The sequence below is a fragment of the Scyliorhinus torazame genome, chromosome 1 (assembly GCF_047496885.1).
Source record: "Scyliorhinus torazame isolate Kashiwa2021f chromosome 1, sScyTor2.1, whole genome shotgun sequence".
Classification (NCBI taxonomy): Eukaryota; Metazoa; Chordata; class Chondrichthyes; order Carcharhiniformes; family Scyliorhinidae; genus Scyliorhinus; species Scyliorhinus torazame.
The window spans coordinates 194,262,969-194,277,364 of record NC_092707.1 but is presented as its reverse complement, the minus strand read 5'-3'; the positions used below and the strand labels follow the sequence as shown (position 1 = coordinate 194,277,364).

Here is a 14,396-nt window from a genome sequence, read left to right as displayed (position 1 = left end):
ACAACTCTAAAGAGGGTGCAGGGGCAGAGGGACCTGAGAGTATATGTGCATAAGTCACTGAGGGTGACAGGACAGGCTGAGACATTGGTAAGTAAAGCACAGGGTATCCTGAGCTTGACCAATAGGGGCATAACATACAAGAACAAGAAAATTATGTCAAATTTGTTAAAGACACAAGTTCAATCTCAGCTGGAGAACTGTGTCCAGTTCTGGTGCCACACTTTAAGAAGGATTTGAAAGTATTTGATTTGGAGGATTGGGTGGCTCGGTGGCGCAGTGGTTAGCACTGCTGTGTCATAGCGCCAGGGACCCGCGTTCATTTCCGGCCTTGGGTGACTGTGTGGAGTTTGCACATTATCCCCTTGTCTGCGTGGGTTTTCTCCGGGTGCTCCGGTTTCCTCCTACAGTCCAAAGCTATGCAGATTAGCTGGATTGGCCATGATAAATTGTCCCTTAGTATCCAAAGATGTGCAGGTTAGGTGGGGTTTTGGAGTTACAAGGTTAGGCCGGGACAGTGCTTCAACTGCTTCAACAGTGTTTTTGTTGCTTTAACTAATAAACTAGGTGCCAAAAGTGCCAAACAGGCAGCTTTTCCTGAATATCCAGAAAGAACTGGGTAGAAAAGGTTCTGAATGTGGAGGGGAATGGAAAGAGTAACGACCATTATGAAAGATCGACGAGATGAAAACAACCTATTGAGCATCCCAAAAATGTGAATCTGTTGCCAGTTATGTCGACCTGGATCTTTGGTATTCAAGGTATTGCACCCTGCCAGTTTTCTAAATTGAACAATGGCACAAAGCTGCAAGGACAGTGAATGGAACTCACTTGTTTCAGGATCTGAGCAGCCATTGTGTAGCTGCAGTCAAATATAATACGAAATTCCCTGCCTCGTTTCATCTCCTTTAAGAGAGGCCTGGCATCAGTCGAGTCGATGGGAAGTTGCCGAATCTTGAGCCGGATATTGTACCTGGAGGGAGCTGTTATCAGCTCCTGCAGACGTATGAGACCTTCAATTACAAAGCAGAAAAGCTATTTCTGATGTGCAGTATGTCCTGTCAAACTAAGTACACAATTTGCACTGCCCTCCCCCTCTCTCCAATTTATCTCCTTTCTTGCCAGTATTGTGTGTGTGTGTGTGTGGGGGGGGGGGGGGCAATTGAACCATGCAAATCTCAAACAGCAACCCCATGATAAAAGCCAAATTACAAAATTCAATCAATTTACAGCAAATTACATTTTGAACAATCATTTAGTGCTTTAAAAAAAAAGTCCCCAATTTCCTCCGTATTTCCAAAAGCAAAATATTTAGTTAATATGGCTATCTTGACAGTGGTATGGCTTATCAACTTAAAGGATTAATCCTTCAGGAAAAAAAATAGAAACGCACTCTTCAAATTCTCAAGCATGGTGCCTTGCTTCTTTTGCTTCAGTTTACAGGGAGGTTGCTGTTCGCTGTGAATAAAATAATTGAATATATGAAGCACTCATTGATGTTCGAATTGCAGGAGGGAGTCCTTCAGAATGAATTCTGACACGCTTCAAACACTGTGACTAAGGTCAATAAATAGGTTAAGCACTTGGTACCTTGGAAGATTGCATTCTGTTCTGTTTTTGCCTATTTCCTTTTAATCTGTTGCTTTTGTCTCAGTGGTTGAGGAACAGCCATGAACTTAGCCAGTAGGCCTCCATTCTATTCAGCGCTGCATGGTGGGAACAATTGGCTGTTCAATGCCCGGAGCAATGATATGCCAGGACATGAGGCAGCCTCAGAACACAAGGAAACAAAACTCCCCAGGGTTTCAAACATTTCTGATCAATGTTGCATCCATTACCAATCAGATAAGTTACGTTTTGGAATATTTCACATTCTAATTCTGACAGTGTTCATTTACTCAAAATAAAAGTTTTACAAAATGAAAAACTTTAACTGGGCATAGCAAGGCTCAGTACATCAGGATTCTCCACATGTGATATTTACGGGCACCCACTTAAATGTGCGCATGTGATGATGTATAGAGGAAGAACAGACATGGAGTAATTTGTTTAAACTCTTCAAAGGGGTTTGGAGAGAAATTTTTCATATTTCTTTTCTTATTTGTCCTTGCTTCTTTATCTGTTTTTTTGCCTCTCCCAGGAGATTGATGAGTTATTAAAAATTATTTCACAGAATGTGATGTCACTGGCTAAGCCAGCATTTATCACCTATCCCTAATTCTCCTTGAGTAAAGGGATGCCCAATTCTGATACTTCATGTAGCACATTATTATACATCCATTTGTGCCATTGACCAACTTGAGAATGACAATGGCTGAGAAGTAAGTGGAAGGCCATCTGTTGCCGTATGTCTGGGAATAATGTATGTTGGGGAAAATAAGCCTGTGATAGGTACAAAAGTCTTGACAAAATATTCTAAGGATGATAAGCTATTTGGAGAATCCCAAGTGAATACAAGCATGTCACTGACATCTCCAGACATGTCTACATATTCTTATAGGTGTTAGCCATGCAAAAATGTGCACTTATATAGTTCATTTAATATAACAATGGATCTGCATAATGGTTCTCCTTCAAAGTCAAATAGATGGCAAGTGGTTGTGTAAGAGTTAGGAGAAATGGCCAAAAACATATTGATCAATGGATTTTGAGAAGGCTTTGGAATGAAGTTATAAGGTGAACGAGTTTGAAGGTAATGGGTTCTAAATCACATGGTACAAACACACTGAAGGCTCTTCCACCAATTATATAGAAAGAGGAACATGGAAATGGGGAAGGATACACAGGAGGCCAGATGACAGATATCATGGGTAAAATTTAAAGGCTGGAATAGGTTTTAGAGATAAATTGGGATTAAGCTCATGAGAGGATTTGTCAATCAGCATGAGAATGTTTAAACCAATGCATTAGGAATGGGAATCTAGTGGGTGTCAGTGAGCAGCACTTTGTGGAGCAAGTGTGTGGGCAGCAAGATTTGGGATGAATTAGACGTGGTGTCATAGGGAGTTTGGAAAGCCAGCAAGTAGTGAATTGGAAAAGTAGACTCTGGAAGATAACAAAATCTTGGGGATGGGGTTTTACTGGTAAAAGTAATAATAATATTTGTTAGTGTCACAAGTGATGGCAAATGCGGCTGATATTACAGAGGAGGAAGCATGGTGTTGTGACACAATGGCATGGGAATCGGCAAAGGTGCAGCATTTGTGTGGGAAGTTGCTTAAGTAGCTTTAGCTTCCCAGTGCTTAGTTGAGAGAAGACCCGATTCATCCACATTTCTATGTCCACACACAGTGACTGTATGTAAGGAAATGCAGCAGGTAGTCGGTGCCTGCTATATCCATGAATGGCAATCAGATACCTGCTCAGATAAGCTATTTGATTTTGTGTTGGCTGAGGTAAGAATGCTGGTAATGATACCAGGAAATCTCCCTGGGTGGGATTTTCCATCGGCGGGATCATCCGCTTCGCGTCAATGCACTCACACCGCAGATTTCCTGAAGGCGAGTGGATGGCCACAATGGGAAACCCCATTGGCCGCCTGCCGGGACAGAAGATCCTCCTGCCGGCGGGGGTGCACCGTGCCAGATAACAGGTCTGGTGGGACGGAGAATCCAGCTCCTTGTTCTTTGAATAGGGTCATTGAATCTCTCCAATGAATCTCGTGGGTGTGACCCAAGGTTAACTTTTCCAAAAAGTAACATCATGGCTGAGAGTGCAGATGTTCCACCTGCCAATAGGAATTTCCCATTGTGGCCACCCCAGGCCACCGGGAAACCTATGGGCGTGGGTCGCTGCCAACACAATGGAGAATCCTGCAGGTGGAGATCTCGGCACCACAGATTCGGAAGCATCTCTCGGCCTGAGAGAGGATGAGAAGGAGATTGGTCAGAATGGTATCAGGGATGTGGGATGTGTTACCTGGAGAGATTAAAGAAACTATATATTTTCTTGATGATCAGAGAGACTAAGGGAAGCTTGATAGAGATTCCAAAATCCTGATCGGTATTAATAGGGGTAAATAAGGGTAAACAGTTTCCAATGGCAGGAGGGTTGGTAACCAGAAGACAGGGGTTTAAGATGATTGGCAAAAAGGGTAAAACAGTGCAGTGAGTTGCAATGATCCGTAATCCACTGCTAGAAAGGGTGGAGGAAGCAAATTTAACATGAGCTTCAGGGAATAAGTGCTTGAAGGGGGGTATTGTGGAGCACTATGGAGAGAGTTGCTGGGAGGGATTCATTTGATTGCAAGCATGATGGGTCCAAGACTTTCTCCTGTGCTGCATTATTTTCTAGATGTATGATGATTCAAAGCCCCCTCTCCATCTCACACACTCATCTCTCCATGTACTCATAAATACAGCTCTTCACTTACCTGTACTATCGTCGTAAACCACAGTTGCTGTCCTCCATTTCAGAAACTGCACAAGGTCCAGAATAGCATGGCTGAGAGAGGAATAGTTAGGATAAAAGTTGGTATAGAAAGAGTCTCTGTTGTCCATGGGATGGTGTTTCCATCGGATTTGAATATGAGGAACTTCCAACGCGTTGCAGATAGATTGAACAGCATTAGACGAGGAGCTGTGAGAAGGCCCAAATATTGCAACCACTCCTAATGAGAGCTGATCACAGGCTGAATAGAAAAGAAGCAGAGCCATCAACAGTGACCAGCATGTGTCTCAAAGAGTAACACCACCTTAGAACCTTTTACAACATCATTTACAAAGAATTCTCCTCAGAAACTGACCATTTCTGTTGACTTTACCATTGAGGGAATTTTCTTGGGGGATGCAATGACTGTATGAGGAGAGATAAGTTAATATACAGTTTGATATTTTGACTATATTCTTCTGTTGTCTTTTAAAGCTGCTGACCCATCTCCTAAATAAATATTCTTCATGAGTGCAGCTGGGCTGTGTTTGTTGGTAGGCTGAGACCAGCCTTGTGTTCATCTGATTTTGTAAATGGATTGTGAAGATCAATTCTGGTTTGTATTTATCGTGAAATTGTAAATGGCTATCCCTGTAACATTGCCTCATTAACTGATTACCTGGAGTAGAAAGTTGGATTTAAGGCAGCTGGTCATATTAATATCACCCAGGCTGAAATGAAAATATGCTAAACTCAGACTAAATCAGATTGCCGTTCTGGGCGGGATTAGCGGGGTCATTCCCATGTCTTGTTTTCGTTCCCTGCCCCGCCAAGCCTTCATTTCCTGCACCAAGGAGCTCCAACCAGGGTAGCTTCTCAGTGTAGGAAGCGATCGGGGCACCATTTTAAAATGTCACCCTGATCTCACGATACCCCGATGCAACCCGCGGGCTCCCCAATGCCCAACACACCTGTCAGGGGGTCCTCGGGCCATCTGCATCCCACCACATACTGTCAGGGCACCCCTGGGTCCAATCCCCAGCACAGGCACAATGCCAGCTTGTCACTGCTAGACTGTCAACATGGCAGTACCCTTGCCAATCTGGCAGTGCCACCTGGGCACCCTGGCAGTGCCAGGATGACAGGTGGATTGGCCAGGGTGCTCGGTTGGCACTGCCAGGGTGATGGTCTGGCAGTGCCAAAGTACCGGGATGGCAGCAGAAGTGCCAGGGTGCCAACCCCTCCTGAGGTTGACCCGGAAGATTTATGCGAAGACTGTGTATGTCATATCACAACCTTCCGGCTCCCTACTTGTTATCACAGAGCAGCCTATTGAGAGGCTGAAAGTATTTAATTAGAGATGAATCTAGCCATTATTGTGATGGTAAATATGAGACTGACGACTCCAATGTAATTTAAATACCCCCCCCCACGACATCCAGCCCCCCCCTCCATAAAAGCACACAAACAAATGAAGGGTGCGATCCAAACTAATGTGCGATGTGGCTGGTAGATGCCGGGAGAGGTCCACCCCTGGCTTCCCGATAGCCGTTACGCCTCGTGAAATCTGGTTAGATTTTGTGAGATGTCACAATCTGGATCCCACCCACAATGGACGAGATCCTGCCTCGCAGAGTGAAGTTGGCTAAGAAGCTGACTGACCTCTACCTTCTCGGGATCGAACGACCACCCACCTGGTTCCACCTGGTTCCTATTTGCAGTGACTACGACCGAACAGGACCCAGCTAGAGTCTCCTCATCGAGGCTGGTAGATGCCAGATTGTGACATCTTGCAAGATCTAACCAGATATCACGAGGCGTAAAGGCAGTCGAGAAGTCCGAGGTAGGCCTCTCCCGGCATCTAACAGCTGCGTCGCACCCCAGTTAGGATTGCTCCCTTCATTCCTTTGTGTGCTATTTTGACTCCAATTACATTGGAGTCGGCAGTCTTATATTTAACAACACAATAATGGCTAGACTCATCTCTAATTAAATACTTTCTACCTCTCAATAGGCTGTTCTCTGATAAGTAGGGAGCTGGAAGGTGGCGATTTGACATATCCAGTCTTCCCATGAATCTTCATCTCAAACTCGAAACTGAGTTTTGTGTTTTTGTCTGGATAGTATTAACTCAATCGTAAGTTCTCTAATTTATTCCGTTCTGGTATCCCCAGGTCACATGTTCCTGTGACTCTGGTTCTCAATTGACCACACTAGAGCACAGGTCTTCCTTCTCCAGAGACTTTGGGCTGGATTTCCCATCAGGAGAACTTTCGGAACATGACCTTGTACCACATCAGAAGTGGAGCCTGATACAATTTGTTGATGCCAAGGCCATTAATGGCCAGAGGGCACAATGACTTTAAGATTAAGGATGGCGGGCAGGCTCCTGAGACTGAAGGTTCAATAGGAGGCCTCCTCATCGTATCTCCTCCTGTTCCCCCCCCCCCCAACCCACCACCACCAACCCACCCCGCAACCCTACCACCATCCATATAGGGGACAGTAACAGCGGCCCCACCAAAGTGGGAACTGCTGGTGGATGTAGGAGAGGATACCTACAGCTTGAGGTGTTCTCTAAGGACTTTTTAAAAATAGAAAGCACAGTTGCTAGGCCATTCCCAAAGATGATGAAATCCTTGCACAGGGCGGCCTGTGGCCGCAGCTGAGGCCATCATGGCATAGAGGCTGCAGGTGAAGAGAGGTTTGCAAAGTCTTTTGGAGTGTTGGTTTCCTGGCCTGCAGTCAGGAGGCTGCTCCCTTGCACTGTCATGTTTCAGCCATCATGGGAAATGTGGCTACCAACTGAAAATGAACAGACCCCTGAGTTATATTTATTAACTATCCTCCACATGCAGGTGGGAAGTACTTTGCCCAGCTCTGCAAACCCGACATTTAACAAAGGCCATCTGCAGCCTTTCTGAAAATAGTATGGGGGTGGATCTGTGCCGACAGCATATGATTCTGTGCCCACCTGCTCCTGTCCGGCCCCGTTGTGTTCTGAAAATCCAGTCCCTTGACTTTACTGAGCACAGTGACATTGAAGTCAAAATGGCGTGGAGTTAAATCTACATCCTGTCACTCTTTGTCTCCATGCATTGATGTCCCGTGTACTTCTACTCCAGCTAATTTCAAATTAATTTCAATCTTGTTAGTGGCTGAGAATGTGAATTGTAACTTTTATATGTCATCAATGCAATCTGATAGTCATCTTGAAGGATAAGTGAGCTTTTACCAAGAAGTCATGGGTAGTTGATGACTGGACATTTTTTGTTGCCAGCACATATTACACACAAGGTAATAGAGCAGTTGAAATGAAAAGCTTCAGTACAATGACCAATGTCAATAAGCTGAGGAAGGAAAACATGTCAGTCAGGAGACCACCGACTGCTTCTGTTCGACGGTCTCTTTTGTGAAGACTTCAGCTCAGATTTTCGACAGGAGACCCTCTCCCGGAAATCCCAGAAATGGTTGGAAATCCGAAGACCTGACCTCAAATGTGGCTTATTCCATTTTCACAGGGGCCGGTGAAGGTTCCTGCATACATTGTTTCCGGAGGCATCTGGCCATTTAAGACCCTGATTTGCGCTCCTGGGTTGGGTGCACAGAGATAGAGAAATCTCAGCTCTGCAAACCCGACCTTAAACAAAGTTGAATTTTAATTCGAGAGCGGGAGTAGAGTTGGGTTGGGCAGAAGACCTGACTGTGCTGCAGCACTGTTTTAATTACATTTTTAAAAAACCAACACAGCCCTGGAGCCCTCAACCAACATCCCCCTCAATGCACTCCTGATGCCAATCTATGTCATAACATGCCCCCACCCCCACCCATCCCCATGACCCCTCGTACTCCCTTTGCCAACCCATAACACCCTACCCAGACAGCCTAAGATTCTCGTCTAGCCCCCACTGTGCTTTGAAAATCAAGTCCCTGCCTCTCAATACCCCTGTGTCCATCATTTACCATCCTTTAACTTTACCCTCTCCATGCTTATTCACCTAGTAATCTGTGACAGTCCTTTGACAGCTTGACAGTTCCTTGACAGCTTGACAGGTCTTTGAAAGCTTGACAGTTTTAAAAGTGCATGCACTTTTTACACACAATCATGTTAGTTTTAAAAAATTTCAAAGTGTGCATTACCTCCCCGAAAGTGTGTCTTCCCTTTGGATAGCCAGGGTACCCCTTTCAAGAGCTAAGGTACCTCTTTGAATATATTCCTTTAGCACCTTTATTAGAGATTAGGCACCCTTTGGGGGAGTAAAATAAATGTGCATTAAGATGTCTATAAACTAACTGGAACTTTAAAGATGTCAAAGAACTGCCAAAACTGTCAAGGAACTGCCAGTGAACACCTGTTGGCATGGGTGGGAGGAAGGGAGAACATGGCACCAGATTGTGGTTGTGGTGGACATAGGTATATGAGGGGCATGGGATGGGGAGAAGGGCATTGTTGACATAAGAGATATGAGGGACCTTGGAGTTGTGTCAGAGACATGAGGTGGCATAGTGGAGTGTGGATGGGTCATGGGGAGTATGTGTGGGGTGAGGGGTAAAATTTGGAAGGCTGGTTTTGTTTTAATCTTTTCTATTTAATTCAACACAACACTTCCACCCAGCAGCCCATGCACCTGGCATCCTTCACAGCCCTCCCACAAAGAAAATCTGGCCTGCAGGTGGCCATTTTGAAAGGTCACGGTTGCAAAACCAGGAATTCTCCCATCTCTGCGCAGCAAGCGAAAATCTGGATCTTCATTTGAAGGTGAAATCTACTGCAATTCTCCCCTGCAGCTGATCGTGCCAAAGTGAAGAGAGCAGAACACTGAGATGCCATCAAATCCAACAAGTGCAGCAAGTGGCGTCCTTTGGATGAGAGATTTACCTTTCCTGGATGCTTCAAAGCTATCATAGATGTTTATTCTTTGAATGTCGTATGTCAGGGTGGTGTTGGGAAGCAGTGTCCTGTTCCTGTTGATGTTGTTGACCGCAAATTTGAAGGCTAGCTCCTCTGCTCCCACCGTGCCACCTTCCACTAATTCAAAGATCCCTCCTGCGACAGAAAAACAAAACAACAGTCACCACAGTGTGTGTGCATCTCAAGGAATTGATGGGAAGGAGGAAATAGATTTCCTCTAATCATCATGGTATAGGCAATGGAACTATTTTCGCTGACCATTATTTAAAGTTGGAAAACTTGAAAGTGTAAACAGAGATAACCTTCCCACCATTTTTTATGCTGGCAAGCAATGACTAAAAAGAATCAGCACACTGTCTGTTCACTTCAGTGAGACCTGAGATCAAATGCATCCATGCCTGACGCAGGAGGGAAGTATAGATCTCTTCTTCCCTCTGACTGATGAAGAGACTGACGGCAATTAGGTATGGTATGATCCCCTTCGGCGTTGTAATTTCATTTACTCGAATCCACAAGGAGGGTTGAAAACAGCCACAGTGCTACAGTGTGGGACATTTTAGGGCTTGGGTAGGATGGAGCATCATTTCATATTCAACAGTGTTACACCTAAAATGGCTGGGAATACTTGACACTGAGACTTTGACACCTATTTTTGTTAGGCATGGGTGTTAAAGTTTAGAGACCAAGGCAGCTGGATGGAGTTAAGATACAGACCAACAATAATCTATTGGGCAGCACAGTGGCGCAGTGGTTAGCACTTCTACCTCACGGCATCGAGGTCCCAGGTTCGATCCCGGCCCTGGATCACCGTCCGTGTGGAGTTTGCACATTCTTCCCGTGTTTGCGTGGGTTTCACCCCCACAACCCAAAGATGTGCAGGTTAGGTGGATTGACCACGCTAAATTGCCCCTTAATTTGAAAAAAAATGAATTGGGTACTCTAAATTTAAAAAAAAAATGATCTCACTTAACAGCAGAATAGGTTTGAGAAACTGAACAGCTGATTCCTGTTCCCGATGTTCTTAAAGTGTGTTCCATTCCTAAAACTGACACCACTTACTTAAATGAGTATGAGAATTGTATGGTGTGAAGGGTCAAACCTGAACTATTACATTTTCTGGCCTCTCTGCAGTTCTTGACTGACCAGCTGTGGGTTTGATGCATTTTGTATTTTTGTTTTTGAAGGTACAATGTACTTGGTTAGATTAAACAAACAGTTGTTCAAAATCACTGGAGGGGAATTATATCCCATCACAGCTGGGAAGGGGCTGGAGTGGGGCAGGGGGGTGGGGGGGGTTAGTAGAGGGGGGGCGGGCGGGCTAACAACAATAAAATGGGAAACCTAACCACAATCTGCTTCTGGCTAACTCACATCAGAAGATGACGGAGGTGAGTCAGAAATGGTGTGGGCTGGCACCAATCAGCTTTCAGGGGGCAGGTTAGTCAGCAAAATATTTGAAAGAGGCTACATGCCTCCATTTAAACAATTTGGCCTTATTTAACACTGGGAGACCTTGATTTCCCGCCCTCAGGAAGCAGGCAAAATACAATGTCAAGGGCCAAATTTATCAGCCTGCATGGGAGAGGGTTTTTCCCTCGCCACCCAGCAAACCCATTTACCCTCTCCCCCAGCACACCACTGTGATCGACTGTAGCTCCTGGAAAATCAGGGCCTGAATTCTCCGAGCCCATACCAGATACTCACAAGCGGCCAAAAACGCGCGAGTGCGGCTCCCAAGCTGCAATTCTCCGAGCCCCCAGCGATATTGCGTTGTTCAAACGTGGTTTGAAACATGTTTTGACGTGCTGATTGACGCTGCGGCCAGAGGAGGTAGGGGTCGGCGTGGGGGGGGGACCCCCGGGACGGCGAGACGGCATGGCCGTGGCTGCGAGGGGGGTGGGGGGCACAGAAGCTGCGGCCCAACATGGCAGGGCGGAGACGACGCCACGGATGCCATGGACACGCAGGTGGGCACCCACCCCGGCCGCTGGCTCAGCCCATGCTTCCTAGCCATCTGTATATGTGCCAGACCCACCCCGCCATGCAGCCAGCGAAACTCACCCGGTGGGTACATCCAGGGCTGCACCCATGGCAGACCCTGATGAGGGCAGTGCCACCAGACGGTGGTCCTGACAGGAGGGACGGGCGACAGGTGTCAGGGTACCGAGGGGGCAGGCGGCGATGGGCACGTGCTGGCAACCGGGCCGACCATGTAGCCCATGGCACCTGGCTGTGGAGGGGTGTAAGCCCACTGATGAAACTTCGTCAAGCTCCACCCCTGCAGATCATAATGTTTGGGCATCTGCCAGCGATGTTGGCCATGGTCCCGGGGGCTGCTGCCCTGCATGAAGCCCTGTAGGAGCTGGAGCGTGACGGGGAGGCGGCGGAGGCTGCAGCAGAGGGGCGTGCCGCAGTGGGGCAGCTGGCAGCCTCTCAGGCTGGAAGGCCATCCGCCCGACAGGCGCAGGTGGAGGTCCACGGCGACTGGGAGCCACGGGATGAGGAAACCGAGGAGGAGGAGGAGGGGGAGGAGTAGTGGAAGGAGGAGGGGTAGAAGGAGGGGGAAGTGGTGCCACGGCTATGGAGGCACCCGATGAGGCCTTGTGTATACCGGCGCCGCATGTCGCACCAGGACTTCACGGACAGGGCGTGCAGGAGGAGACTCCGCATGAGCCGGGAGACCGTCGCCCACATCTGCCACCTGATGGCACACCTGGCACTGCGTGGGACTCAGGGAGCACACCCCTCCTGGTGGCCATCAAGTGACGGTCGCCATGAACGCTTTTGCCACGGGGTCATTCCAGTCGCCGAGTGGGGACTTGTCCGGCATTTCCCAGGCATCGGTGCACCAGTGCATCCGTGCTGTGACAGATGCCCTGTATGACATCATGGACCGGTATATCCAGTTCACTGTAGACCACGCACACCCGGATGCCCGGGCTGCGGGATTCGCCATGATACCCATGGTCCAGGGGCGATCGATGTGGTGCACACCGCCATGCGGCCACCATTGGATAACAGGGCGATGTTCATGAACAGGAAGGGGTCCTACTCCATGAATGTAGAGGTGGTCTGTGATCACCGGAAGAAGATCCTGCACATCTGCCCCCGGTACCCGGGCAGTGTACATGATGCCTTCATATTGGCCCAATCGTTCATCCCCGGCATGTTCGAGGGACACCCCCCACCCCGCAACCCGGCTGTGGGGCTGGGGTTGCTGGGCGACAGGGATTACCCGTTGCAGTCGTGGCTGATGACGCCTATACGGAGGCCACAGGCTGACGCGGAGCATCGTTACAACGATGCCCATTTTGCGACCAGGGGGGTGGTCGAGAGGTGCTTTGGGCTGCTGAAGATGCGCTTCAGGTGCCTGGACCGCTCTGTGGGGGGGGCCTCCAGTGCCCGTCGGATAGGGTCGGCCGCATCATTGTGGTCTGCTGCATCCTGCACAATGTAGCCCAGCAGAGGGGCAATGTGCTGGAGGAGGAGGGGGAGGGGTTGGACCAGGACAAAGGGCACTCCTCTCTAGATGAGGGGGGGGGGACAATGGATGGGACATGGGGGCTGGACAGGTACGGGAGACTGCCCAACGCCACCGGCTGGTCCAGCGAGCACGTGAGGGGCTGATAGCCGCACGTTTCACCGACTAGGGTGGGGGGGATTGCTGGACATGGGCACGGACAGCAGAGTACGGCACCACCTCACCACCAGCCACCCCCATCTCCCTCACCACTGACCACCGCCACCTCCCCCACCTCCGACCACCGCCACCTCCCCCACCACCACATCACCCGCATGCACAACACTCCTCCATTACATATCCACTTGCGGCGCAACGAGCTGGGCTCACATGGTTGCCAATGAAAGCGGGTCTGTCCATGGCATGGAGGATGATGATAGCCCGTTCAGCGATGAGCTCCGAGTTCTACATCGTTCGACAATGTCTGACTCATGGCCACAGTAATACCCTCCACCTGGGTGGCCCCGGCATGCGGACTCAACACTGCATCACATGGCCTTGTCGTCTCGCTGGCGGCGGGGTGGCGTTGACGTCCGGGAGGTGGGGGGGGCGGGGGGGGGGGGGGGGGGAGTTGCCGCACATCACACCCGCGGGGGCTCAACGTTCCATCACCCCCACCCACAGTTCCCGCCCCACCCCTGCACGCATCGGACAGAGCACAGAGGCAGCTTTCATCGGTGTTACAGTGTTTCAGAACAAAAGTTCTATAAATGTGTCCTAACCCTTAGAACTAGTCTGTGCCTCCACCCGTGCCAACTTACTTTGTGGTCTAGCTTTCTGGCCTTGCGGGCCCTCCGACTACGTCTAGGTGTTTCCCCAGAGAGTACAGCAGAAGTGGAGGCGGACAACTGCCCTGTGACTAGGGTCCCCATTGCCGGTCGTTTCCTGGGGCAGCCCGACCTGGAGGTTTGCTGCCACCCTGTTCTGCCCGCTGCCCACCAGATGCACCAAGGACGGTATGGGGGGGGGGGGTGGGGGGTCCAAGGTGCCGCGGTGTGCCGGGGCCTCCCCTGCAGGGAGACCCGGTATGGGCCGCATCACCTCCTCCTCCCTCGGTGTGCCCGATGGTCCCCAGGCTTCTCCATGGGACGGGGATGTGAGCGGATCCAACACAGGAAACACCCCCGTCACCTGGCGCTGCCAGTCCTGGAGGCCCGCTCTGGTATCGACCAGGGTCTGAACGTTTGCAGCCATGTAGCTCAGGGAATTGGCCAAATCTGTCTGGGTCTGTGCGACGCCGGCCAGCACCCGGGCAATGGCGCCAATGCTCTCAGCGATGGCCTGCTGAGACTGGGCCCAGGCCTGCTGAGACCGGGCCACGGTGTTGAGCACCTCTGTGATGTGCAGCTAGCTCTGGCTCATAGCTGCCTGTGAGAGGGCAGCCCGGTCCTGGGCCGCGGAGGCCATCTGCACAGAATGCCCCAGGCCTTGCATACTCCGATCCATGTCCAACACCGTCGCCCCCATTGCCTCCACCGCAGACGCCACCCATGCAGTGTCGGCCTTGGTGGCACTCATGACCGGCACCATTCCCTGCTCCTGCAGGCGGATGGACTCCTCCACTGCGTCTGCAGGTGCTGGAAACCGGCCATCATCCCC

The 14,396-nt window shown here is 49.4% G+C and overlaps 1 protein-coding gene across 2 annotated transcripts in view; it reads right to left on the bottom strand.

Annotated features, from left to right (window-relative positions):
* LOC140418302 (glutamate receptor ionotropic, kainate 3-like) overlaps positions 1-14,396 on the bottom strand; it is a 727,178-nt gene that overhangs the window by 475,568 nt on the left and 237,214 nt on the right. For both annotated transcript variants that reach the window (XM_072501775.1, XM_072501774.1), the window contains exons 2-4: positions 9,245-9,412; positions 4,370-4,627; positions 829-1,010 (exon numbers count right to left, since the gene is read on the bottom strand). In XM_072501775.1, coding sequence (XP_072357876.1) covers positions 829-1,010; positions 4,370-4,627; positions 9,245-9,412 — 608 coding nt within the window. The remainder of the gene's footprint in view (positions 1-828; positions 1,011-4,369; positions 4,628-9,244; positions 9,413-14,396) is intronic.